We start from the raw sequence: 25,882 nt of genomic DNA, 5'->3' as shown, positions 1-25,882 counted from the left end.
GCTCTCTGGCCATGCACGTGCTCCTCCTCCCACCCACCCCTTCTGGCCTCTCATGCCCCTCCTCTGTGGACCTCCCACCCACTTCCTACCACAGGAGTGTCAGGCATGGCCCCACCACCAGCCCTGTTTCCTTTTTCAACTGGCTCCCCAGGTCCATTTTTCATGCTCATTCTGCAGATGGTGAAACTAGGGCTCTGAGAAACTGAGGGATATAACCAGGAGGCGGAGCTTGTTCAGGAACCCAGGACTCTGAGTATTCAGAGTAGCTTATAAAGCAGCAAGATGCCAATCTGGCCCATAGGGCAACGCAAGTGGCTCTCAGCTCTTTGGAGTCTCTCCTGGCTTTCAGAGCCCCTGCAATAGTTCCCTTAGCTTTTTCTGAATCACAGACTGAACGACTAATACACCCTTCCCCATAGTGACCTTATCTGCTCTACCTACCCACCAGAACACAGGAGAAGGTCTAGACTGACACTTAAATGCATCCCTAATATACCTCTTCCACCTCTGCACTTTTGCTCTTACTGTTCTGCCTTGCCCCTGCCGACCCAGATCCTCCCTGGTAAGGCCCACTGCAAAAGCCACCTCTTCCATGAAGCCTTCTCTGACTGCCTGACTGCCTCTCAGTCCCCTGCCCCTAGGGAGCTAGAGACAATCCTCTTCAGCACTAACCACTTAACCTGCTCAGAGGTCCTGGAGGACAGACCAGGAGCTTCTCTGTCCACCCTGACCCCACAGGATAGGACAAGAATGTCAACAGGCCGGGGTACCCTGTGGACAGCCCTCCTGTTCCACAGCTCTTTAAGCCCTTCTAAGCCCTTCTACCATGGCCATTTAATACAGTGTTCCAGAGCTAAGGCCCTGGAGCCAATTTTCCTAGATCGGAATCTCAGCTTTCCCACTCACTGTGTGACCTTGGGCTTGTTAGCTAACCTTTCTGTGCTTCACACTGCTCGTCTATCAGTGGGAGGAATAGTTCTGATGCCACAAGGTTGTTGTGAGAATGAAATGAGTTAGCACATAGAAGTTCTTAGAACAATAGCCCACACGTAGTCACACTGCTGTATTTACCATTGTTGTTAATATTTATACTGCTGTCATAACCAGAGGACACACAGAAGCACCAGACACAATCTCTGTCCCCTAGAGATGGGAGTCCCAGACAGGAACAGGAAAAGGGAGTTCCATTTCTTATCCCACTTAACAGTCAGACCACCTTGGAAGGAGTGATGGCCAGCCCCACTTTACAGATAGAGAAGTTGAGCTTTCAGAAGGTGGTAGGAGGTTCCCTAGGGCTCACAGCTGTAAGTGGCAAGGCTGGGATTCAGCACCAGGTCGCGGGGCTCCAAAGTCCACACTCTTTCGGCAAGCCCGCTGCCTCTCAGTCTGGCAGAGAGATAAGCCGAGTACACAGATAGCTGTAATCCAAGGTAGAAAGTGATAAGTGGCAAACAGGGGCTGAGAAAGGCTGTAGGAGGGCGGGCGCCTGCCTGCCCCGGGAGGGGAAGCGGTGGCGGGCAGGGCGGGCTTTTGAGAGCAGATGACATCGGAGCATAGCCTCCAAGGTGGGCAGGCCGAGCGGGAAGACTTTCAGGCTGGAGAGGCCGGTGTGAGCAAAGACACGGGTGACCAGGGCTGTAGCATCTCGCAGGTGCCTGGTGGGTCACAGAGGCCCAACAAATATTTGTGAAAGGGAGGGAGGACGGAGAGACAGGGAGGAAGGGTGAGTATACCCTGACCCCACTTGGCCCAGGAACTTCCCCTGTCACGAGGAGATAGAAGTCAATTCCTCCTATTCCCTGAAGGGCTTCATGGAGGTCCCGGGGCCCCTTGTCCTATGACACCCTGGAGAAGTATCAGAAGTATCCCGTACCAGGAAGAACTTCCCAAGGCGTAAAGCTGGACAGGGCTCCTCTGTGGGGCAGGCCAGTGGTGTGCTGGAGCCGGCTGGGACTGGCTCACAAGGCTGAAGGCTAAATTTTCTGGAACTGTGGGAGCTGGGTGTTGTGAAGTCAGCAGCTTGACCTTGGCCGCAGGGGGAGTATTCATACAATGGAAATCGGCAAACGCTATCTATCAGGTCTTCCCCACTTTGGAGAGCCAGATGTTAAACACTTACCAGCACATCACTGCGCAGTGTCTGCCAGGTGAGGAAGCAAGCTCCCCATTCCCAGAAGGATGCAAGCAGAGGCAGTTGCCTCCTGAGAAGAATGAGACCTAGGGGTTCTCGCTTCAATGACCTCAGAAGCCCCTTTCGGGCTCTGAGAGCTGATGAAAAGTCAGGTTTGAGAAAAAATTAATCAGAGTAATTATTCATGCTAGGAAATCATTAACCACTTGACTCAGAGGCTGGGAGGAGGGCAGAAACCTGAGGAAATGCGTAAGGTGCCACACGTTTGCAGATTTCACAGGTAGAAAGTCTTGTCCGGCATTGCACAGGGAGTTGGGGCAACACTAGGACCAGAACCTGTGTCTCCAGCCTCCTAGCCAGGGCTCGCTCCGGGGCACATGCACTGGGCTGGTGGGCATGAGGACATCTTCCTGCATAGTCCGTTTGCTGTCTCTCCTCCAATAGAATATAAGCTCTGTGACAGAGACCCTATCTGTCTTATTCACTGTCGGATTCCCAGTGCCTAGTTTTGTGCCTGGCACATTGCAGAGTCAATAAATGTTTGTGAGATGAATCAGTGTGTCTGGGATCCCGTCCTCTGACAGTCATCCTCTGAGACCATTACCACTCTGGTCCCAACACCTGCTTAGTGACATGAAATCAGAAGACTGTTGTTCAAATACCAGTTCTGCCCCTTCCTGTATGACTCTGGCCAAACCATTGGGCCCCTTGAACCCTCAGTTTATTTCTCTACAAAGTGAGTTGTGCGATCTCCGCCTGCCTCGTGGCACTCAGGTAAGACATAAAGTGCTTTTTACAAACTCTGAGTGCTGCACCCAGAGGAGGAAAGGGGAGGCTAGGGAAGCCAGCTTTGAGGGCCAGGCCAAGCCCCAGGGCTCCCAGTAGACATGGGATAGTGGCCAGGTGGCTGCTCTCTTTGGGCTGATTCTTGGGGTAATCGGGGTCAGATAGGCTCTTTGGAGAAGAGAGGTGGGGGATGTTGCCAAAAAGAACTCAAGGTTCTAAAGGGGCAGGGAGGGGAGGCTGAAATGAAGGCAGCAAAGGAAGAGTTTGGGGAATCCTCTTCCTCCAAAGACCAAGTCTCTTGAAGCAAAGGCAGTGGGTAAACCAGGAACTTTAGAAAGCACTTCTGTGCCTGCAGAGCTCTTTGTTGCCACCTACCCTGCCCCTCCCAACCCCCAAACCTTCCCTGCTGCAAATTGCCTTAACGGGTGAGCTTGGACTGGCACTTGCCAAGTCGGGTGGGGGTTGGATGGAAAATCCTGGTATGTTCTGAAATCAAACCAGTGTTCCAAATGATTCCGTGGAGAAAGGATTTCTGCCACTCTCCTAGATAGCCATCCGAAGACAACACCCCCCCTTGGTAGAGTGGGGGACACGGAAGGGGTCCAGCTCATTCTGGGTTGTGGAAGATGAGGAAGGAAAGTCGGGGGTGGCGGTGCTCCAGAGCCCTCCCAAGTGGCATCTGATTTTTGCAAAGGGGGTGAGGGCAGTGGGAGACTCAGAGCTGGGGCCAGGGAGGCAGGTGGAGAGGGTGCCCATGGAGGGGACGAAACGTCAGCCTGGGCCCCCGGGGGGAAAGCAAAATAGAAAGGCCCTGTGTCAGCAGCCAGGCCCCTGGCGGCCAGGCTCTCGGCTCCATTCTGTTCAGCGGGATTCTAGTTGGCACCAGCTGCAGTCAGGAACAATGCCTGGATTTCTTTCTTTCTTCTTCTTTTTAAAAAAAATTTTAATAGAGGGGAGAGAAGAACTAGAGCCACTCATTGAACAGCTCAGCATCATGAAGGCGTCTGGGACCGTGTGTCCTTGAAAAACAGCACAGACTCAGGGAGCCCCCCACAGCTGGCTGCAAGGTGCAAGAAGGCACATCATTCTGGGAGCCGGGGGTCCAGCCTACTGCTGCCTCACGCTTGCTGGGGGACTGGGGCACGTCCATGCCTCACTCTGGTCGTTTCCCCAGCAGAGCCTGCCTTCCAGATGCCACTCAATACCAACTCCCCTCCTTCCCCAGACTTTTAGAGTGCTATTTGCTGGGGACGGTCCTTTCTGATAGCCTGTGAGCTCCCAGAGGACCGGGCCAGGCTCGTCCTTAGGCGCCCCTTGCCTCTCCCCCTGTCCTTGACCGCCTATCAGTCACTCAGGCACTATGCTGGGTGATGGGATAGAGCAGTGAGCCGGCTTCTGGCCCGCAGTCTCAGCCTGGGAGGAGATGGGTGCACATCAAAATAATCTCTCAGCCTAGTAAGGTGTCATGTTGGACAGACGAAACTCCCTGTGCCTCAGGTTCCTCACCTCCAAAATTGGAGACATTACTACCACTAATAAAAATCAGCTCTTGTGAAGACGAGAGGAGTCTGTGGGCATGAGACCCTCGATGTCTGCCACAGAGTAGGAAATTTAATACGTAATCATTATGGTGATAATTATGATGGGGGAGGCAAGGGCAGCAGCACGTGGGGGCTGAGACCAGGTAGACGGCACATCTGCCGGAGGTATGGGGCAGCCTCTGAGCATGTGGCTGTGGATGTGGCCTTAAAGTTTGGCAGAGGTGTGTCCCAGGAGGCAGGAAGAACATGAGGAGCCAGGAGTGTGTACAGAATGCTGGCAATTCTAAAAGCCACCCAGCATGGCTACACGCATGGGGCAGGGCAAGGGGGGTAGGAGACCTGAGGCCAGAGGACTGCTGTCCAGGTGAGGAGGGGAGACATGGAAGCTCTGGGATCTTCTCCTACCCCCTCCAGTGCCAAAGAGGAGGGACCCTTCCCTCAGGATGCTGGAGCTGCCAGCATAGAGGGAGGAGGCGTCATTCTCCTCTGCTGCTTGCTCTAGGCCCCCCAGGATTGCTGGACCTCCTAGCTCCCAGGTGGCTCTCTGGCAGCGCTGGAGCATAGAAGAGAACCCTGTGTCGGAACACCTGGTTCTTGTTCCCGCTCTGACACTTCCCAGCTGTGTGGCCATGGGAAAGCCACCACCTCCTTTCAGGCTCAGTTTCATCACTAGAAAAGGGGCCATTGCGGGCTCAGAAGACGGGTGGTACCTTGTGAAGCAAGGTGTTAAGGTCATGACCGACTGGACGATCCTCTCTGTGTACACATGTTTTCCTTTCCCTACACAGCTAAAGGAGACACTCTGAGGGCATTCCCCAAAGCAGGGCCCCCCTAAACCCTGAAGTACACTATAGCTCAAGAGTAAGGGTTCAATCAGAGCCAGAACATTGGACATCCCATGTCCCATACTCTCCTACTTGACAGATGGGGAAACAGGAGGACGGAGAGAGTCTGTGAGGCGCTCATGACACACTGCAAGTGGCGGGCTGGGAGCAAAGGTGTCCCAGCTCTCAAAGCAGTCTCTCCATTGATTCTCCTGGGCCTCCCAGCAGAAGAAGGGAGTGGTGGCTGAGCTGGGTCTGGAACCATGGGGCAGAGAGCCATGATGGGAACTGAAAAGATGGCATACCTGTTGGAAAGATCTGGAGAGCCAAGGCCAGGCGGCTGGGCAGGTGCAGCCTCAGAGAATGGAGTGGGCAACCTGACTGTCATAGGGAGAGGAGGCATCCCAGGGGTCCCTGCTATGATGAGGGGCACACCTACTCTCTGCTGGGCCCAACCACCCACCTCTAGAAACATAGTTGCCTCAGAGCTGGGCAAGGACCAGGTGCCTCCTGGATCCACCAGTGAAGACTGAATCTACTCCTCATGACCCCACTACCATGGGAGGGGACCTGATCATCCCCTGGCAGATGAGTCCTTCCCCCATCCACCCCAGAGGGCTCAGAAAGCCACCTTGTTTGTACCATGGCCTGGTGATGAATGAAGGCAAGTCCTCATTCTCAACCCTGAGGTCCAGCCCCACCCACGGAATAACTGTGAGACTTTAAGCAGGCCACTTAACCTCTCTGAGCCTTTGTCCTCAGTGGAGAATTATACCTTCTGGCTTATGCAGAGGATGGAATGAGAAATGCCTGGGAAACAGGAAGCTCTCGAAAAGGTGACATTTCTCCGGCTCTTTTAGTCCTTAGGCTCCCTTTCGGGGAGACAAGGGTGAATCCTGGAGACAGAGAAGGCAGTCCTGGCACCCCCACATGTGCTGGTTCCCTGCTGCCCAGCCCACTGAGGGCCTCCAGCTCAGGAGGCCATAGTCACTATACCCTGTACGGGTTCTCTGCTCTCCCCAGGACATACAGCCTCTTCCCACTGCCTTCTTCCTGGCCTCCTGGACCTCCTGGCTCTCCGCTCCCCAGGCCTAGGCCTAAGCCATGGACTTCTTTCCTGCTCATGGTTCCTGGAAGGCAAGGCAATTAATAAAATGTAAGTCTACTCTGAAGATAGGTGGGGCAGGACCCTGCACTGGCACACACAGTTTTGCCCCGTGCACTGAGCTGCCTCCAGAGCCATGTGATTTCTCAGCCCTGCGTTGGCTGAGTGATATCTGTCTTCTCAGTGGCTGGGAAGTGAAAGCACTTTTCCCTCTGCCTCACCCCCAGCTTTCTAGGCACACAGAAGCCAGGGTCAGGAGGGTGGAGGCTCAGGACACATAATCCCCAAAGAGGCCCGGCCACTGCCATGAGACCTGACCCTTGGTTTAAAGAAGCCCAGAGAGGGCTAGCAACTTGTCCGGGACCACACAGAGAGTCTATGGATGAGGAGGCAGAACAGGGCTAAGATGTCAACAGGAAACATTGTTAATGAGAGCCTGAGTTTGAATCCTGATTGACCAAGGGACTCCAAGTGTAGTTTGCTCTGAAGGGGAGATGGTAATAGAGCATCTAACTCAAGGCAGTATGAGAATTCAATACGCTCATGCTAAGAGGCCCTTACCATAGTACCCAGCACACAGTAGGTACTAAATAAGTCATAACTTCTTCCAAGACTCCACAGGGATCCAGTCAGCCTTGCTATTTCTCTGAAGGATGAATAGAGACAGCAAAGGCCTGAGTCCCAAGGACTGGAGGCCAGGATCCCTGGGATGCCTGGGCAGACCCAGAGCCCAGGTAAGGTATCTCAGACTTGCTGCCATCTTATCATGCTTGCCCAGCTAGGAAGAGCTGAAGTTACCCTTCGCTCAAGCCTTCTTTGTATCCTGGGCTTGGCTCCTCTGCTCTCTGCAGTAGCATGCTAATTTTCAGATGTAAGTTAGTGGGCGGGGGGATTTTCTGGACAAGAGTTTTGAACACAAGTGATCATCCCCAAGGCTGTCTCCATTCCCCATTTCCTGGAGGTGGGGAACCCTTTTCACTTGGTGAGGAATTTGGACAGAAATGATGAAAGGAGAGCATCCTGACCCATCCTGACCCATCTAGGTCTTGGCTGAGGCTGGATTCTTGCCCTCCAGGCTCTTAAACCCGGAATCTCCACATCCTGAGGTTTTGGACCTGGGGTGGTGTGGGGGGCTGGGAGCTTTCTGACTATTGCGATGCTATAGATTTCCCAGAGGGAGCAGTTGTGGCTCCAGCCACCACTCAGCCAGCTAAATTACACCTTCCAGCCCTAGGTCAGGCTTTTAGGTCAGGTTCTGGAGCTACCCCCATGTCCTGACTTAGGGTCCTGGGCCGCCCAGAGGCTGAGGGGGAGGGGCTCAGGAATGTACTCCCACAGGAATGTACTGTACCATGCTCCTCTGGTGTCCTGAGAGGTCTGGAAGGTTCTCATCCCATCCACCTTCCCCAGGGGTACACTATCTGCCACCTGTGCAGAAAGGGCAGCTTGGTAACAGTCCATGTGACAGGTCTAAAGACTGAGGCCCCGGAAAGGAAAGGAGCGCCTTCCCGTGCACCTACTGGCCTCCGGGCGGCAGAATTTCCCCTGGGAGTATCAAGCAGGTTCCTGGCATCCCCTCCCAGGCCCCTGTGGACCTCAGCTGCCGCCCTCTAAGCCCTCAGGAATCCAAGCTGTGTTCACGGGCTGTCAGACTAGCGAAGCCTTGAGAATGAATTCAGGGCTGGCAAATTCATTTTGCTTCCTTTCCCTCGGTGGTGGAAGGAGTGATCTAGCCGGCCCTGAAGGAGTTCAAGCCGAGGTCAGAGATGCCCACTGAAGGATGTTTTTAAATAGGGTGAGGGGGGAGGGTACTCTGGCCTGCTCCTCACGCTGGCCCAGGGTCGGCGCTGATCACTGCCCAGGAGGCCTGGACGATCCTCGAGTCTGCGTGGCACGTCCGCGCTCCCAGGCGGGCCTCGTCAATCAGGCAATGGCCCTCGCCTGTCCTGGACATCTTCCGCTAGTCTCAGTTCCCGCGGGAGACCCCCGCCCGTGCTGCCTCCGGATACCCGCCCCCGGCGGTGTCATTGTTCTCTGACGTCACGCCGCGGCCCCGCCCCTCGACCCTCACCACCCCCCACCCCCCCACCTCCGGCTCCTGGCGCCCGAGACCCTCGCAGCCTGCAAAGCCCAGGCAATGCAGGGCTCCCCCCGCGGCCCTGCCCGGGCTGCGCCCCCTTGCGCTCTCCCCAACTTGCCTTTGTTATTCCAGCTCCCTTCCTCGCCTCGCCTCCGACACCGCGGCAGGCTGCAAAACACGGAGCGCGGAGCCACCGCCACACCTGGAATCCGAAGCGGTCGCCGGCCAAAGCCTCCCCCGCCTGTGCAGGGAGGAGAGTGCTTGCGTGCGCGCGAGTGTGTGTGTCCAACCCGCGCCGCGCGGGCGCCGATTATGATTTGGGACTGAGGGTTGCCGCAAATCACAAGCGGTGATGGGGGGTGGTTCTGGGTGTGAAAGAGGGAGTGGGAGGAGGATATGGGTTTGTGTGTGTACGTGAGCTTAAGGATTTCATGCACGGGGGAATGTTTCTTCTTCTTCTTTTTTTTTTTTTTTTGGAGTGTATTTGGTTGTACGGCGATGTGTGTGTCTGCGTGCAGTTGCGTATGTGTAAATGCGGTGGCTATGGCCGTATGCACGGGTACATTTGTGAGGGAAAGTGTACGTATGTGCGTGTTTGTGTGTGCGGACGTGTGGAAGTGTGTTTGTAAAACTGAGTGTGGGCGCGACTGTGTGTGCTGTTTGTGTAGGAGTTTCCGTGTGAGTGGCAGTGGACGTCCGCCAAGGTGGGTGCGCACTTAAATGCTCTCGTGGGTGGCTTCGCAAGGGGAACCCCGCGAGTGGGTGCACCCCGCTGCACCTTGTGAGTGCCATCCCTCTCCGTGGCCCTTGGGGCAGTGCGCAGTCCGGAACGTAGAACTGGGCCTGGGTCCCGGCGCCCCCATCCCACCCACGTGCACTGGGCCTTGGGCGCACTCGACGGTCCTCGGGGACCCGCCGGCCTCTGGATCGCGCAGGGTGCCAGGGTCAGACCTTGCGTCCGGGTCCATCCCGGTTGTCGGGGACACCGCGCTCCAACCTCCCCCAACGTCGCCCTTGGTGGTGACGGTGTTTGTGGTGTGTTGGGGGGGTTCCTCTACTCTCCCCACCAGTCAGTCCCTGGGCTTTCGGAACAACCCCAAAAGTCACCTCCAGGGGAACGCTTGGGCAATCCTTGCTAGCAACTAGATTACCCCCAAATAGGTTACCTGACAGCGTTCACAGCCCCAAGTGCACGCTAGTCCCGGGCGCGCGAACCAAGGGGGTACCGTGGGTGCCGGGTGGTTTCCCCCCCTCCCCAATGTGGTCCCTTCCCAGGCTCAGCATTTCTCTCCTACTCTAAACTTGCAGGAGCGGGGAGGTGGGGGCGGGAAGGGAGAAGTGGAAGAAGGGGGAGAGAAAAGGGAGGTGAGTGACGGGGTTGGGGAGGGTGACGCGCGAAGCTCTTCCGAGCCACAGAGGGGGGAAAGCTTGGAGAGGGCCGGGACTAAGGAGCGGGGAAGAAAAAGCAAAAGAAGGGACAGGAAAGGCGAGGGAGAGAAAGAGGCGAAAAGGAAAGAGGTAGAGTGAACGGCGAGAGCGCTGAGAGCGCGAGCCGAGCGGAGCCGAGCGCTGGCGGCGGCGGCGGCGGTGCCGCGTAGCTCCGTTCCGTCCGTGGTTCCGTACCTGCTTTTGCGGGCGGCCGGCGGCGCGGGGCCCTTTGGAAATAGAATAGCCAATGTAATCTGACACTTCAACTTGCTCTGCTCCGGGCGAGTTGATTCACTTACTCACCCCCTAACGCCGAGTTCCTTTTCACTGTCTGTGGACATTAAAAAAGCGAGCGGCGGCGGGCGCCCGGGAGAGCAGGCGACCGGGCGGCGGGCGGGCGAGCAGCGACCCGGCGGCGGAGCAAGCGAGCAGCGCCGGCGCAGCGCGGTGACCCCAGCCCCGGTCGGCGCGGAGCAGGAGCCGAAACGAAGCCGTTCTCGGCGCCCTCGTAGCGCTCCTCCCGGCCCGAGCCGGGCCTGCCCGGCAGCGGCCGCGGCGGCAGCGGCGCGTCCTCCAGCGGCGGCAGCGGCGCTCGCAGCGCTGGGTAAGTTTGGGTCCAGACCCGGGCGCCCACTTGCCCCGGGCCTTCCTCTCGCTCCCCGCGGACTCTTGGGGTGCGAGCGTGGGGCGCTGGGCGCTGAGGGCTTATCCCTTGAAGGGTCTGCCGGGGCCAGGCAAGCCGGGCGAGCGGCCGGCGGCCGAGCTCCACTGCGCTCCCCTCGGCGGCCCGGGGACGAGGCCCAGGCGACCGGCGAACGCCCGGCTGCGCGGAGCCGGCTTGGGCTGCGCGCGGGGGCCGAGGATCTTCGGGTGTGCGGGGCGTGAGTAAGGTTGTGCGCGCGCGGACCCTGTGCCCGCCTCCTGCCGGTGCGCCTCCAGCCCTCGTTCTGAACGCCCGGGCAGGAGCGGGATTCGGGCAGGGAGGGAAGGACCCGGGTAGGACCACCTCGGTCTCCTTCACCACCTTCGGGGAGACGCGAAGTTGTGCGCCTGTGTGTAGGAGAATCGCCGGAGACGGCGCTGGATTTCGGGGTGGCAAGGGGTAGTGGTGCTAAGTTGTGCATCTGAATTTCCAGGCAAAACACACACTTTTGTAAATGGGAGGTGGAGGCGCGGTTAAGTTGTTCGTGTGTGAATTGCCCGGGGAGACGCGGCGCACGGTACTAGCGGGGAACGCGAAGGGGTGTGTGTTTGGGGCTTCCCGTAGGTCCTGAGAAGCCCGAGGGGCCTTAAGGCCGTCGCCCGGACGGGGCTGCCCCGGCCAGAAGGGGAGCCCAGAGGGAAGATGTGCGTGTGTGTGCGCGCGCGCGTTGCAAATACGAAAGTAATTTCTCCGTGTTCTTTCTTCCTCTCAGTCTCCGGCGGCGGCGGCGGCTGCCCCGGGGGAGTGGGAGGCCGGCCGGGGCGGAGGTTGGGGGGCCGGGCCGGGGCCGGAGCTGGGGTGGGGGGGCGGGCTCTGGAAGCTTGTTTCACATTCCTGGCGTCTGGGCTGGGGAGAGAACAGTGGGGAGCGCGGCCTCGGCGTCTGGGGCGCGGGCAGCGGGCGCGCGTCGCCCCCTCGCCGGGGACATCTGTCCAGGAAGCCAGGCGGGCGGGGAGAGGGCGCGGTGCGGAGGGCAGGCTCCCCGCCCCGGAGCAGCGGGGGCGCGGGCGAGGGGCGGCCGCCTTCCCGGCCATTGTGCGCCAGCAGATTTTCACGGGAGACTGCCCCGGAGCCGCCGGAGAAGGCCGAGAGTCAGCCTCAGCCCTGGGTTTAAAAGACACTCCAGGAATGTAAACAACCCGGGCAGGAGGGCGGGCTGGCGGGAGCGGGCCAGGGCAGCTGGCCCGGGCCCCCCACCCCTCCCTGGGGGACAGCCCGACAGCGGGGCCGCCCAGCCCTTACCCCTCTACCTGCCGCAAACTTTTTCTTCCTCTGCTTTCCCTTCCCACCTGGCCCCTCTAGCTGGGCACAGAGCGAGGGCCTCTCCTGAGGCTGGGGCACTGAGCGACTGACACCCTGCGCCTGACCCTGGAGGCCTGGAGGCTCGGCCCCTCCTTGGGTGTCCCGAGTTCAGGCTGCTCCTGCTCCGGAGCCGCGGGCTGCTTCCTTGGATAGTGCCAGAGTAACTGGGGCTCTGAGAGCTGCCTGCTTGCCTGCCTGCCTCTCTCTCTCTTCCTCCCTTCCTCCCTCCCGCTGCTCCTTCCCCACTCTCCCCCTTCTCCTCTCCCCTGACTGCTTTTCCAATGCCTTGACATGAGGGAGGAAGATTTAACTTGGCAGCCCAAACAAATGTTCTCTCAGAGGTCCCCCAAGAAGCTGGCGGCCGGGCTGGCAGGGTGAGGGCACTGCTCGGCCAGTCTTTTCCTCCTCCCGGCTCTGCCGTGGCCGTTTGGAGCCCCCTGGGTGGACAGCCCCGGGCATGGGAAGAGTAGAGCCCAACCCTGCAGATTTAAAAGGGCAGTGAGAAGCTGACTGTGGAAGCCCTGGGCTGGGAGCTGGGCAGAAGCCGCAGGGAGCTGCCTCCTGGTGCCAAGGGTTTTCTGGAGGATTTTCTTGAGCAACAGTTTGTCTCCCTGCTGCAACCCGGGAACAGAGCCTGGTAGACCAGAGGGTTAACCGGCGCTGTCTCCTCCTCTCCTGTGGGTGTGAGGACAGGCTGGTTACACAGGGCAGGGCAGGAGGCCAGAGGCTGTTCCCAGAGGTGCCTGCGTTTGCTTATTATTGTTTTTCTGAAGGTAGAGATAAAGAGGCAGGCGCTGTGGTTGGACAATGGGCAGCTTGGCTGGCGTTGAATTCGGACTTGACTTCGCTAGTGTTGGTATGGTCCCGGGAGTTTAAAAGTTGTTTGCAAGATATCAGGGAAGTTTAGACCAGGGGGCGAGCACCTAGCTTTTTCTGTCCTGGCTGCTTTTTGAGGAGATCCAGAGCAGAAGTTGGGGTGGGGTGGTGGTTGGGGTGGGGGGGAATTCCTGGCCCCTTGCTTCCCCACTGCCTGGCCCCGGTGGTGTGGTTTGTGAATGCCCCAAGCCTTGTGCTGACCTTTTTCTCATCAAGTTGAGGATGTTGAAACACCAGCATCAGACAAAAGACACATTGAAAGCCCTATCTGCCACAGAGCACGTGTGACTTTGGGGCCAAGGGAATGCATCTGGAGGGAGATGGTGTTTTCTTCTAAGTTTTATGATTTCGGTTGGGTTTTGTTTTTCCCAAAAGGACAGAAGCATCTCCTTGTCCCAAGTCACGAGGTTATGAAACGCTGTTTTCACATGTAAATCTAAAAACCTTAGACTTTGGAGAGTTGGTGGCAGGGACTGGAGCTGAGGGGGTGGGGGCTGGGGGGGCGCTCAGAAGTAGGGAGTTTTCAAGAGTTTTAAATCGTTTTTGGATTGGGGTTTTGAGGCATTTGGGATATGGCTCACAGAGAAGAGTTGGGAATGAGAAATTGCCTGACTTCTGGGAAGCTTTGATAACTAACCCTGTCTTTGCAAAGAAGGGATGTCTGGCTTCTTGGTTGGGGACAGTATGTCCCTTTTTCCTCCTAAGGAAAGAAGAGAGGAGGATCCTCGTTCCTTTCACGGCCAGAGACTGAGGGGTTTAACCACAGAACCACAGGTTCTCTCTCTCTCTCACACACACACACACACACACACACACACTCCCCTCACAACAGTAACACAACACTCTTTTCGTACTTGGCCCCCAGAGGTGTGCCCCCATATAGGACAGGTGCCCGCTGGCGACTCATCCTGGAAAATCGCCTAGGGAAGGCTCCCTCTGAGAAGAGCTGCACTCTTCACTTTTTCCCCTGATTGACAGAGATGGGGGGTAGATAAGGAAGGAAGGCACTCTGAGGCCTACCGTGTCCTGAGAATCGTGTCTCAAGAGTACCCATGTGTGACGCCACGGATACGGAGTTCTCAGGCCCTGGCTAGTGTCCAAACAAGCAGCCATGACCCTCACCTCAGGGTGAAGCATCGCAGTAAGAAATTTGGGCACCAACAAGTTAATTTCCGGAAGCTTCTCTGGGCACTCTGTCATGGAACCAGGAAGCGAGGCCTGCCAGGTTGTGACTGGGTCCCATACGTTTTCATTCATAACTTTGCTCCCGAGGGCTTCTGCCGGGCTCCTATCACAGCCTCATCTTTATGAGGTTCCTCGGGTTTTGTGTGGACAACAAAGGCCAGGCTGCAGTAATTACTCCGGACCCCGCTGCAGCCTTGCCTGGTGACTGCTCTGACCTCTCAGCAGGACACAGTGGCCTCTGTCCACGCCCTCTGAGGGGAAGCTCTTTGTCCCTAGGGCCTCTGACAAAGTGAGGGGAGGGAGGCAGGGCTTGCCTAGGCTGTAAACTCTAGGGGTGATTTTGAGGTTGGGCCTTGTCCTCAGGGAGGATCAAGAGAGGCTGAGTAAATCAGTCCCACGCGCAGGCTCTGGTAAGACTCCAGGAAACCCTTCGTTGATTTTGGGGTTTTCCCAGTGCTTGAGGAGATGGTGGAGGAGTGTCAAGAGGCTGGCTCCCTTAGGCCAGTGGATTCACCCTGGGACTCAGCCTCCTAATCTTTAAAATGGGTCCAAAGGCAGAACAACCCTGATCCCACTCGGCTGTGGGGATGAGGCAGATGTGAGTAGTGGAGCCCTTGGCCCGTGTCCTCTGAAGGCCTGGTGGGCTCTAGGTGCAGAATGGAGCACAAAGGTGTTTCCTTAGGGGAGTTAGTAGCATTTTCCAAGAAGCTGCTTCCCCAAGCCTACTTCCTTGGCAGCTTATGTCCAGTTTTGGCTTGCATGCCCCCTGTCACAGGGTGCTCACCACTCCAAGCAGCTTCTGCCTTCAGTGGACAGCTCTGTCAGTGTGCTCTATTGCATGGCATGCTTTCTGGAAATCATCTCTTCCTGACCCTCACTCTGGGCTTGAGGTGTTGGCGGGTCCACCAGATCACAGACTCATCCTTTCTTGAACGATCACAGATTGAAGACTAGTGCTCAAGCAGATCCTACTAACGGCTACTTTCAACTGTTATTGGAAAGGAGCTGCCGGGAGTGAGAAAGGGTCCGACTGACGGACTCAGTTTGATCTGTCAGTGTATAGGCCTGGTCTGCCTCTTGATACTTTTCTCTCCTTGGATTGCGTATGAGGAGAAGGAAGGAGCTAAGTGATGGGAGTGGGGTCGGGTCAGGGGCCCAGCGTTGGTGCCACAGATAATTCCTAAGAGTCCACTGTTGTGAGGATCATGGCCTGTGAGACACCCAGAATGTGTAAGACAGTTCCTGTTCCTTAGGAGCTTGCAGCCAGTAAGGGCAGGAAGATCAGTCCAAATAAATAATTAACCACTATGAGCTGGCTCCCTGCCATGGGGCGCATGACAGGAATAACCACGGGCCCTTGCCTTTGTGTATGGCACTTGGAGGATTTAGAAGCACTCTCCAAATTTACAGCACTCCAGCAACAACGGTGGAAGCTAGCTGCGATTTGGAATTACCCCCACTTAACAGACAAGAAAATCAAGTTTCAGAGAGGTAAGATGACCTGGAGCTCAGCCAGGACTCAGCCCCAGGCCCCAGAGATAGGACACTGCAGCCACCCTCCCAGTCCACCAAGCACGGGTGCAGAAGTCGGTGTGGACCCCGCGGGATGGAGACCTGGGAACTGAGGTTAAGGGGGGAAGAGCCAGAAACAGGAAGGGTCCCACATGGGCTTACCTGTACCTGCCCCCCGCCCCTTGCAGCCATGCCCCTTTCTTTTGGCAAAGTGTCTTAAAGTCGAGCTTGCTCTGAGCCCCAGATGCTGCTGTGACTGCTAGGGCACATGTGTCTGTGCGTGGGTCTCCAACCCCCTCCCTGACCCTAGAGCAGGAAGAGGAGATGTTTCCAGGCCCCAGGTCTTTGTGCGGCCCAAGGCTCTTCCTTGGACTGTGATGGTTTCTATAGATACAGGCATTGACTCAGCCTGCCCCTCCTCTGGCTGAGTCAGTCCTCGGGCTGGCTAGTGGGGTGGCCGCCCTGTGGGCGCTCTTGGGTCCCTCCTACCCCCAGATGCAGCCCTCCTGCTGCCCATGTCCCTGGTGCTTGGAGCTCAGCTGAGGACCACAATAGGACAAGGCCGTCGCTGGAGGGGTACAAAGCAGGATGCAGCCTCGCAGGCTGAGCTTGTACCTCCCCAGGAAGCCTGGCCCAGCCTGGCACACCTGCACAGGTAATGACTGCAGCCCAGGAGGGCCCTGGGGCCCGCCTGTCAGGCCCAGCTGCCGGGGTTACTGCAGGATCATGCTGGGGGAGGCCGGGGTGTCTGAGCTAATTAGATTTCTTAGATTTCAATGCTCCCCTAATCCTGTTAGCCCGGCTGTAATTGTAACCACTTGAAGGTTTCAGCCGTGGCAGGCTGTTGAGGACAGACGGTGTGGGGACTCCGCTCTGCCCCAGCCCCAGCCTTAGACAGCCATCTGGGGACGTGGGACTCCTTTTCCAGTTCTCTAGGGTGGGGGCCTGAGTGGTGGTAGGTGTTGCACTTTTCTTTAGAGCCTTGGTACCGCGAACTGTGGGAGCAGGCATGGCCCTTAGGATCATCCGACTTCAACCCTTCACTGTATAGAGGGGGTCACAGAATTCTGCAGGGGGCAAGGAGTGGCCCCGGCCCTCAGTGGCTGGTAGGGGCAGGGTGTCTGGGTCTTGCAGACCCAGATCTTTGTCCCTGGAGACTTAAGGGCAGGTCTAGAATTGTATAGGACTTGTGAACCCTACAGAGAAGTCTACCCCAAAGATTGGGGCTAGGGGTGCTTCATTTGTCCCAAAGCCTGCTCCCTAGTTGGCATTACCACCCCTCCATACATACATATGTATGGATCTATACGCCCTCACACACATGATGTCACCTGTGCTGGCCCAGGTTGCTGCTGAGGACTCAGGCCCATCTCTCCTAGGGCTCTCAGACATGGGGGGCTTTTTCTCTTCCTCCCCTGTCCCAGATTCTTGATCTCCTAGAGGGTCCAAGTCAATGCGGATGAGTGCTTTGCCAGAAAATGGCACAGCTATTCTGATGGGGTGTGTGTGTGTATTAGAAGACAGTTTCTTTGTACTTTCAAAGGCTCTCCCAAAATTATTCTTTTGGTGTCTGGTTTAAATGAAACTTGCACCCTGTCCCTATGCTCTCTCCTGCCCTACTCCCATCCGCATTTCCCAAAACTTCAGTCATCCACTCAGAGGTTGGTGCTTACGGGAGAAGGGGTGGGGTGGCTGTGATACCTTCAAAACCCCTGTTGGGGAAGTTCCTACCAAGCAGTCCCATCCTGTCCTCCACATGGCCCTAGAGCAGCAGGGAGAGAGGTTCAAAACTTCCTTCCACTCTGGACGATCCCTGACTCCGAGCACATAGTACAGAGCTGAGGGGCGGTAGGGCTCACCTGGTCTGACCCTTCCTTTCCTAACCCAGGAAACCCAGGTCTGGGAAGAAAGAATCAGCCGTATCTAAGGGCAGCAGTGAATTAGTGACACAGCCAGGCCTGGAACCCTGTATGTCCAGCCCATTAGCTCATTAAACATTTATTGAGCATCTACTGTTGGCCGGGCACAGTCCCGTTAGCCACGCTTTGGAGCTCATGGGTAAATGCGCTTCCATCTTTCACTGGGAAGGACCAGACGAGCCTGGGGAGGATGGGGTACATTTCTGAGCTCTCGGGGTGAGGAATAAGCATGGGGCTTTTCAGAAGTACTCCCTGATCCTACATATCTGGGAGGGGACAGGCATTAGCACTCCATCTAGCAATGTGTTTCTTAAAAGGTAATTGTGGGTTAGTTGCATTGTAGATTGGAGGGAAGTAAAATAAAAACCCTCTTGGAGGATATAAAGTTTCTTATCTGCCCAAAGCCTGCTTAGTACGAGAAGATGGGTGGCTTCCTTTGCCTGTCCCCTACCTCCACCCAGACATCCTAGTGCTGCCTTTTGTCCTTCAAGGGCTAATGGCCCACAGCCTTTTCCTGCTAACATTTCCTCTGCGTATGGAGAAGCAGGCAAGGAGCCCCCTTGGCCAGCCCTGGGAATCACATGCGTCAGGCCCAGGTGAGAGCAAATGAGGAAGAGCCAGCAGGCTTAGGACAAGGGAGAAGATGCTGAGGGCCTGGACCTCACCCTGTCCACAGGCCCTTACCTAAACCCCCACCCTGCCCCCTGATAGACCAAAGCTGGGAAACCTGGCCCTTGGCCATGACCAGCCAGCCCTGTGGCTGAGGGACAGATGGGGCAGGGAGTCCTCTGGGAAGGGTTCAGAATCCCTCACTTGGCATTTGCAAGTGGGGAGGACTTACCAGCCTTCTCATCTGGCAGTTGAAGAGACCCAAAGCCCAGAGAGGTAGAGGGACCGGCTACAGGTCCCACAGCAACTTGGCTCCCCTGCACCAGGGAGGCTGAGTTGTCTGTGGGTGGGCAGAGGTGGAATTTTCTATTGCTATCATGTTTTGGTGCTCCTGCTGTTGTTTACATCTTTAAAACAACTTCCCAGCGTCTACCAGAAACCTCCAACAGCCAGTACTTCTCAGGCTACTACTTTGTTTGAGGCTCTGCTTAGACTGCCTGGCGTTCATTTCTCAGCTCCACTCTTCCTGGTCCTGTGACTTGGGGCAGGTTCTGTTAAACTTCTCCAACTCCCGTCTCCATGTCTGCAACACACACTTCTTCATGGTTTAAAAAGTTTCATTTCACCTTCCCCCAGGCTGTGAAAATGGAGCTCCTACAGCACCTGACACATAGTAAATGCTCAAGAAACAGGTCCTCAAACTTACACAGGAGACTCAGGTCAGGTGGGTTGCTCAAGGTCCCCTGGTACCTCAGGGCCAAGCATGGCTGGACCTGGCATCCAGACTTCCTGACCCTCAGCCTCCTTCTGCCATTCTCTACAGTCTCCCCTCTGTAGCAGCAAGGGCCAGCAGGTGATCTCTAGGAGGCCCTCCGTAACATTTAATCAAGTTCCTTTCAATTCACCCTACCAGGGAGGTCTGTTCCCCTTGCCAGCATGTTCTAAGGTGGAGATTTACATCTGGGTTCCTACCTGCAAACCTCTCTTTCTTCCCCTGTAAGGCGAAGCCAAATGGAGGATACCACTTCCTTCCTGGGCTCTTCCCACATGGAGAAAAGGAGAGCATGAAAGACTGGGCCTTGTCAACCACGTAATGGGTTGTGGGACCTCAGGCCAATGACCGACCCTTCTGGGCCTTAGTTTCCTCACCTGAAAATCGAGAGTTGAGACCACATCAGGGTTTCCCAGAGTGGGTTGTCAGGAACCACAGTCCGCCAGAGGAAGGACAGCAGAGCACAGCCTCCTTCTCCCCGGGGACCCTGCCAGCCCTTTGCCTCACTCAGTGGTGCCCAAAAGAGGAGACCCTCCTCCCACCTTCCTTTTTTATGCAAATAGCTGTTGAAGATACCCCCTGTGGTCCCTTCCTGCTCTGGCATTGATGACTTGGTCCCCTGGTTGGTTTCCCTGTCCAAGAAGCACCTTCCCAGAGGGGCTGTGCACAGTGGGGAAGTCAAGGGCAGCTTTCACATGGACAGAGTCCCCTGTCCCCTGCCCCTGCCCCTGCTGCCTCTGCTGAGCGCCGCCCGCCCCTCCCGCCAGCTTTCTTGGCAGTGCCCTCTGACTTCTACCCCTTAAACCCACAGTCTTCTGTCTCACTCTCTGGCCTCCTCTTCTTTTATTGTTACGAGACCACAAATCTGTCTGTGGCTGGGCAGTCCCAAAAGCCAGGCCAGCTTAGCAGAGGGGTGGGACCTCTGCCATGTCCCTAGAGATGAGCCTCGAAGACAGAGCAGCTATCAGAGCAGGAAGAGCCTCGTGCTCACCCTGCCAGGGCCACACACCCCTGCCCCCACATGCATACTTTTGCAAGTCCAAGTTTGTCCGGAGAGATGATCCACAGCTTTATTCCTATTCTTTAATCAGTTTGGACACCCGAGAGCAGTGTAAGAACCATGACCTTCATCCAGGGGTCTAAAATCGCCCTAGCCCCTGAGTGGAACAGGACTGCTGTGCCGTCTTGCCCCACCTCCTGCCCGCAGACTGTTCTGTTGCGACTCACTGGAGTCACCACGCTCGCCATGGAGGCATCTGTGTTCACAACTCCTGCTTCTGATCCAGCCTGACATCGTCCTGGGGAGGGCATCAAGGCCAAGGGAGGACAAGGGACCTGACTAAGGTCACTATCAGTGGCAGTCCCCTAGGACACAGGACCTGGTACGGGGGCTGGGGGGTGAGGAGGGGGCCCAAGGGATGGCCTCCTGTGCTGGCTGAGTGCACTGCTGGAACCGTCTGGTCTTGTCCTCTGCAGGTGCCCCAGAGATGTGTACCAGAGCTTCCGCAGTCATGGTCCCCAGCGAGCTAGGGACTAAGTGAAGGGAGGAAGTCCCCACCCGCTACATCTTCTAGGAAGGCTGGGCAGGTCTGGTTTAGGGCTTATGTCCTCTGGCTTGGGAGAGCAGTCCCCCACACTGCTGTCTGCACTGCCTGTTTATCCTGCTCTCTTGGGTTCATATTTCCTCTTCTAGGGCTGTGGGGCTCACTGGTATTTACATACAGAGGAGCACTGTCTACACTCAGGATGCCTGGCTGGTATGAATTCTTCGTGAACCCTTCTGCTGTTAGCGGCAAGAGGCAGCCTGAGGCCCTGGGGAGGGATCTGAGCTGGGGGAGCTCCCATGCTGGCAAGCCCACCGTGGATGACTGCCTCCCTGGCTCATAGCCCTCGTGTTCTTGACTTTCTGGGGTCCTCAGGAGTGGGCTCTGTAACTGCCGTGAGCAGGTCGGGGGCCAGGGTGAGGGGAGGCCTCCTCGGCCTTCCACCTCTGTACCCGGTTTGCTCAGTGCCCCCCTGAGCTCCAGGACCCCTGAGTGCTTCTGATCCCGAAAGAAAAAAGGACACCTCAGGTGTGATATTTTGCCTGGTGTCTGGCCATGGGGCCATGGCTGCAAAGGGAACTTCCCTGAAGCTGTGAGTTCAGTATGGGTTGATTTTCTGCAGAAGGACGGCGTTCTGATCCTGCCAACGTAGCTTGGGTTGAGGCCGGCAGTTTAACTCGAGCTTCAGCTTCAGGGCTGATCCCTCCAGGGGCAGTGGAGCCGCTTTGGGGTGTGGAATCTTTGAGGGTCCCAGAGTTCTCTGAGCGTCCTACCTGATGGCTGGCTCCCCTTCCAGCCAGCTCCCTGGAGGCAGCCGGGTTGTGTGATCACCTCCTCCGCCTGTCCCGACAGGGCTCCTGATGCCAACGTTCCTGGTACTCGGGGACCTTTAATTCTCAAGACTGCAGGGAGCTCGGCAGCCACCTCCTCTGATGCCTGTTACCCAGATGACTTGTGCCCCCTTCACGACATCCCCACAGAGTACCTTCTGGTGTCGACTTGCATGCCTCTGGGGACAGGTTGCTTCTCCCCTCCCAGCAGCTCCCTTCACCTAGAAAGCTCCATGTAGGGAGCTCACCTAGGCTGCTTCCTCCCAGGACCTAGCGCTCCTCTCGGGACGATGCAGCATGTGGTGAATATGGTTCTTGTGAGCCCCCTTCCATACCCTGCATCAGAGATTTCTCCTCTCCAGGCTGAGTGCAAGGCTAGAGTGGGCAAAGTGGGCTTCCTGGAAGAGGTAGCCTTCTATTCCCTGGGCCTCCTCCTTATTTCTGTCTCTGTTCAAGAGCCTGGGCTGCTTTGAGATCTCACAGCTTGACCTGGAAATGGTCTAACCCAGGTCATGAGACACGGAAGTAGGCTGGGGAGGTCCCAACCACGGCTCCGTGGGGTCTGAGGGAAAGAAGGTGGCCTGGTGTCAGCTCTTCAAGCAGGGTCAGACATGCCACATGGTTTGAGAAAGGTGTCTGTCTGCCTAGCCTCTCCCAGCAGATGGGGACTGGGAGGGTAGCCAGGGGTTGGGGGGTGGGGGTCGGCTATGAGTAGTGCCCCCTCCCCTTTCAGCTTCTCCCTTCTCCTAACTGAGCCCCTGTCTGCCCAGCTCTGCTTCTGCTTCTTATAGGGAACATTCTGCTTACATGTCCTCTGGCCCCAGAGACCTGGGGTGTCTGTGGAGGGCGTTGGATTTGGACTCACAATGTCTGGCACTGCCTCCTTCCAACAGTTTCTCGGGGGGGGGCTGTCGATCTCCCCCAAGGGCTGTCGCAAGAGTCCAAGGGGAGGGCCAGCACTCTGCGTGCTGTACTGTGTCACCGCGTCAGGGAGCGTGATGTTTTAGTACCACGTGTGGTGGTGATAATGTCAGCCCAGAAAGGCCTTGGACATCATCCAGGCCAACCCTCTCATTTAGCCACCAAGTCTGACCCCAGAGGGGACAGAGGGCTCCCCAAGGTCACAGGGCAAGTTCGTGGCAGAGCTGAAGCAAAAACCCAAGCGTCCTGCCCATCCGCTAGTGTCTGATCTCCCTCCACTCTTGTCACCTGACAGAAACTTTTTGCTAGGGAGACACGGGGTGGAGGTCCCTTTGTGGCTGTGACAGTGGCATCTCTCTCGTCTGGGACTTACCATCTTCATCTCACAAAAGCTCCTGGACCTTATGCCTCTGGCTATGGCCACAAGAACCGCTGGCCCTGGGGGAAGGCAGTGTTCCCTGGGGTCTCCATGAGGCAGCTGGCTCCCCCAGCTTGCCCCCACATCCCTGGCGCAACTGCCCTGTGAGGGGGCACTCCCCTTTACTTCCTGGCCTAGACAGGGCTGCCTGCACCCTGTCTGCTGTCACCTTGGGTGGAAATAGAGTCTCCAGAAGCCCTCCTGAGACCCCTCACCTAGGTATCTGACCCAGCTGGCTGCAAGATGTGACCCCATCTGGGACCACAGCTTGAATTTGTGGCCCTAGTTTCAACCTGGTGTGACCCCTCCCATGACTCTGCAGACCTAAAAATGACCAGACTGTTGGAACAGGAGGGACCTGGGCAACCAACTTAGTTCATCCTCTTCTCGTCCCCATTTCTCAGATTTAGGGAACTGAAGCTCCGAGAGGGAAGGAAGCTAGCCGCACAACCACCAAGATACTGGCTCTTTCCCCGCTGTCAGCCTGGGCTCTTCTATCTCTTGCCTCCCTGATTCCTGAGGCTGCCCAGGCCCGGAGTGTATGGACTAGGGACACTGGTAATGAATAGCGACTGCAGGTCCATCTCTGCAGGGCTCTTCCAGACCCTCAGGCCAGGCCCTGCTTCCCTGTCAGATCTGGGGAGCCAGTGCACTGGAGGGCAGCACAAGTTTCCTGCCTGTGGGTCCTTGTGCCAGTCTGAGGACAAGGTTTCCTGGCTCTTCTGGAGCCTCCAGTGTTCTGAGCAGAGTCTGGGATTCTTCTGTATCTCCCCTTGCCTAGCTCCCCAAGAAAGATTAGTTATTCATTCACCAAGTTTGTTGAACACCTACTACATGCCAGGCACCATTCCAGGCCCTTGGGATACAGTGGTGAACTTGACGCCTTGCTTACATTGTAACAGGCGAGACAGACAGTAAGTCAACAACTTCATGTATGATGTCATTGTGAGCTATAATGAGTGTTTTGAAGAAAAACAAATTAGGATAAGGTGTTATGAGGAGATGGATGTAGATCAGTCTTCTTTAGATGGAGTGATCAGGGAAGGGTTCTCTGAAGAGGTTAAATTTGAGCAGATACCTCAAGGAGGGAAGGGAGAGAACCCCGTAAGCATATAGGAGAAGGGCATTCCAGACAGAGGGAATAGCATGTGCAAAGGCCCTGTGGCGGGAATGTGTTTGACATGCTCTAAGAAAGTCAGAGAGGCCAATGTAACTAAATGGAGTGGGAGAGGGAGGAAGAGAGGAGAGGAAGTTAGCAAGATGGTCAGAGAGTGGTGGCAGATGGCCTTTTGGAGCAGGAGAAAGGCTTCTGACTTCATGCTCAGTAATTCAGGAGCCACTGGAGGATTTTAATTGAAGGACTGAGACTATCCGATGTGCCAGCAGGTCCTTCTGGCCAGTGAGCTGAATATAGACTGTAAGGGACAAGGGAAGCAATGAGACCAGCTGGGTGGCTTTTAGTGACGCAGGCAAGGATGCCGGTGGCTTAGACCAGAGTGTTCAGTGGAGGTAGTGAGACAAGGTCAGATCCTGGATGTAATTGGAAGGTTGACCAAGGTCATGCCCAGAAGCCGGTGGGGAATGCCTGCCACCCCTACAAAGCAGACTGAGGGGCTGCACCTGGAGAGCTGGCCACAGTCTCCAAGTCCCGTGGGTCTGAGTGGTGGTCTTTTATGCTGCCACTGCTCGTAGAGCCGTGAGCGGAGCCGTAAGTGACTGCCTTAGGGCATTGGTTTAATAATAGGGGCATGATGAGGAATTCCAGGCACCCTCGTGGCACTTGTCATTTTGCCATTCATCCACGAGTCTGCCACCTTTTCCATCCCTCTCCTCCACTTCCGCATCCTCTCCTCTGCACGCTGCTGGCTTTCTGACATGCTGTCATCCTCAAGCCCTGGGGCCTGGGCCTGTGTCCATTCTTCCACCCCCATAATTCTATCTGGCGAACTCCTGTGTATCCCTAAGAGCCCAGCTCAGAAGCTGTTGCCTCTGAATTCCCTTCCTCGACACTCTTGGACTCTGGGGATTTCTTCCTCCACTGAAAACCCTCCCTCCTGTACTCCATTGCCTGGGATCAACCGCCACTGGGGCTGGGGCTGTGCCTTCCTTCACACCCCCTCTTTCCGCTTTGTGTCCTCACAGCCTGGCCCAGGGCCGGCACAGAGGAGGGAACAAAAACATTTCAGAATATTCCTGGAGCAGTAGCTAGTTACTATGGAAACAAGGAAGTGTTGCAACTTCCCTAACTTTTGAGGTTGGGGTCACAGAGGCCAGCTCTGTTTTGGCCCCATGGGATCAATCCAGGATGACCATTCTGGGGTTCTTAATGGATTCAGAGTCACCCTAGGTAGGTAGGTCCCTTCCCATCCCTGGGCCTCAGTTGACCCATCAGTAGCATGGGAGCCTGGGGGTTGCTTGGCTCTCTAAGGCCGTCTCAAACATCCCCTATTTCTGTGCCCCCATTCCTGCCATGTAATGACAGGCAGGCCCTTTGTTCTGTTCAGGCCTCAGTTTCCTGATTTCATTCCTCTCTGTCCTCTAAGAAGTTACCTGCCTGAGTCAGATACCTCCAGAAGCCCAGAGTTTTAGCAATCAAGAACTAACCTGGGATTGTTAGGACCTGCAGAGGCACCAGGATGGAAGTCTGGCTTCCAGAGCAGCAACATGGGAAGCAGGAAGGTGGGTTGTAGGGAGAAGTCAGGCCAGCTCACTCTGGTCTGAACCTGCACCGGCCCCTGGTCTCCTTCCCTCACCTTGAAGGTGGCCAGAGCCAGTGTTTGGCAGATGGGCCTTGCCTCTGCTGGAGGCCGTGCACTCAGCCTTCTGGTGTCAGCAAAGGGTTAGGGCCGGCAGTCCCGGGGAGAGGGGAGGGCCAGAGACCACCAGCAGTGGTGGGGTGGAGTGGGTGGGCAGTCCCTACTGGCCAGGTGTCTTTTCCCTCCACTTCATTGCTCAGCTTGGTAGCAACCCCTTCCCACCCCCCACCCCCACCCTCACCCCCTGGCTTTTTCAGAGTGGCTTGGCCTTCCCCATCAGGCTCCAAATGGGAGTGATCTGGGGTAAGAGGGCCTCTGGGCTCTCTGGGCCTACTTGCTCATCTGGAAAGTGGGTGCAGAGTCCTCATCTCCCAGGGCTGCCAGAAGGGGAGACTGAAGAAGACAGTCTGTGCCCAATAAAAACACTTGTTAGGATTGCCAGCTGGAGGCAGGAATAGGCCTCAGCCAGAGGGATGCCCGTGCGAACGACTTCTTCAGAAAATGAAAGCCGGAGCCTTTTCAGCATGGGAATCTGGAGTTGTGTCGCAGAAGTACCCCTGCCTCTGTGTCTGAGCTGCTCCCAATTGTCAGGAACCATTAGAGTGGGCTTCCCTGGCCATCCGCCTACCCGGCGTGTCTG

At 56.5% G+C, this 25,882-nt stretch overlaps 2 protein-coding genes across 5 annotated transcripts in view; one reads left to right on the top strand and one right to left on the bottom strand.

Moving 5' to 3' along the window:
- Positions 1-1,034: 1,034 nt before the first annotated feature.
- Positions 1,035-9,435, bottom strand: LOC131830112 (uncharacterized). The gene is made up of 5 exons (XM_059172498.1): positions 9,336-9,435; positions 8,586-8,708; positions 2,120-2,268; positions 1,874-2,025; positions 1,035-1,655 (listed from the first exon to the last, which is right to left on the bottom strand). The coding sequence occupies exons 1-5, from the start codon at positions 9,433-9,435 to the stop codon at positions 1,382-1,384; spliced, it is 798 nt and encodes a 265-aa protein (XP_059028481.1). The 3' UTR covers positions 1,035-1,381.
- A 734-nt stretch (positions 9,436-10,169) lies between these two features.
- ZMIZ1 (zinc finger MIZ-type containing 1) overlaps positions 10,170-25,882 on the top strand; it is a 232,659-nt gene continuing 216,946 nt past the window's right edge. For all 4 annotated transcript variants that reach the window (XM_059169783.1, XM_059169782.1, XM_059169784.1 and 1 more), the window contains exon 1: positions 10,170-10,499. The gene's annotated coding sequence lies outside the window, so the exon portion shown is untranslated. The remainder of the gene's footprint in view (positions 10,500-25,882) is intronic.

This window comes from Mustela lutreola, chromosome 4 (assembly GCF_030435805.1).
Source record: "Mustela lutreola isolate mMusLut2 chromosome 4, mMusLut2.pri, whole genome shotgun sequence".
NCBI classification, from domain to species: Eukaryota; Metazoa; Chordata; class Mammalia; order Carnivora; family Mustelidae; genus Mustela; species Mustela lutreola.
This window is presented reverse-complemented; position numbering and strand designations above follow the sequence as displayed.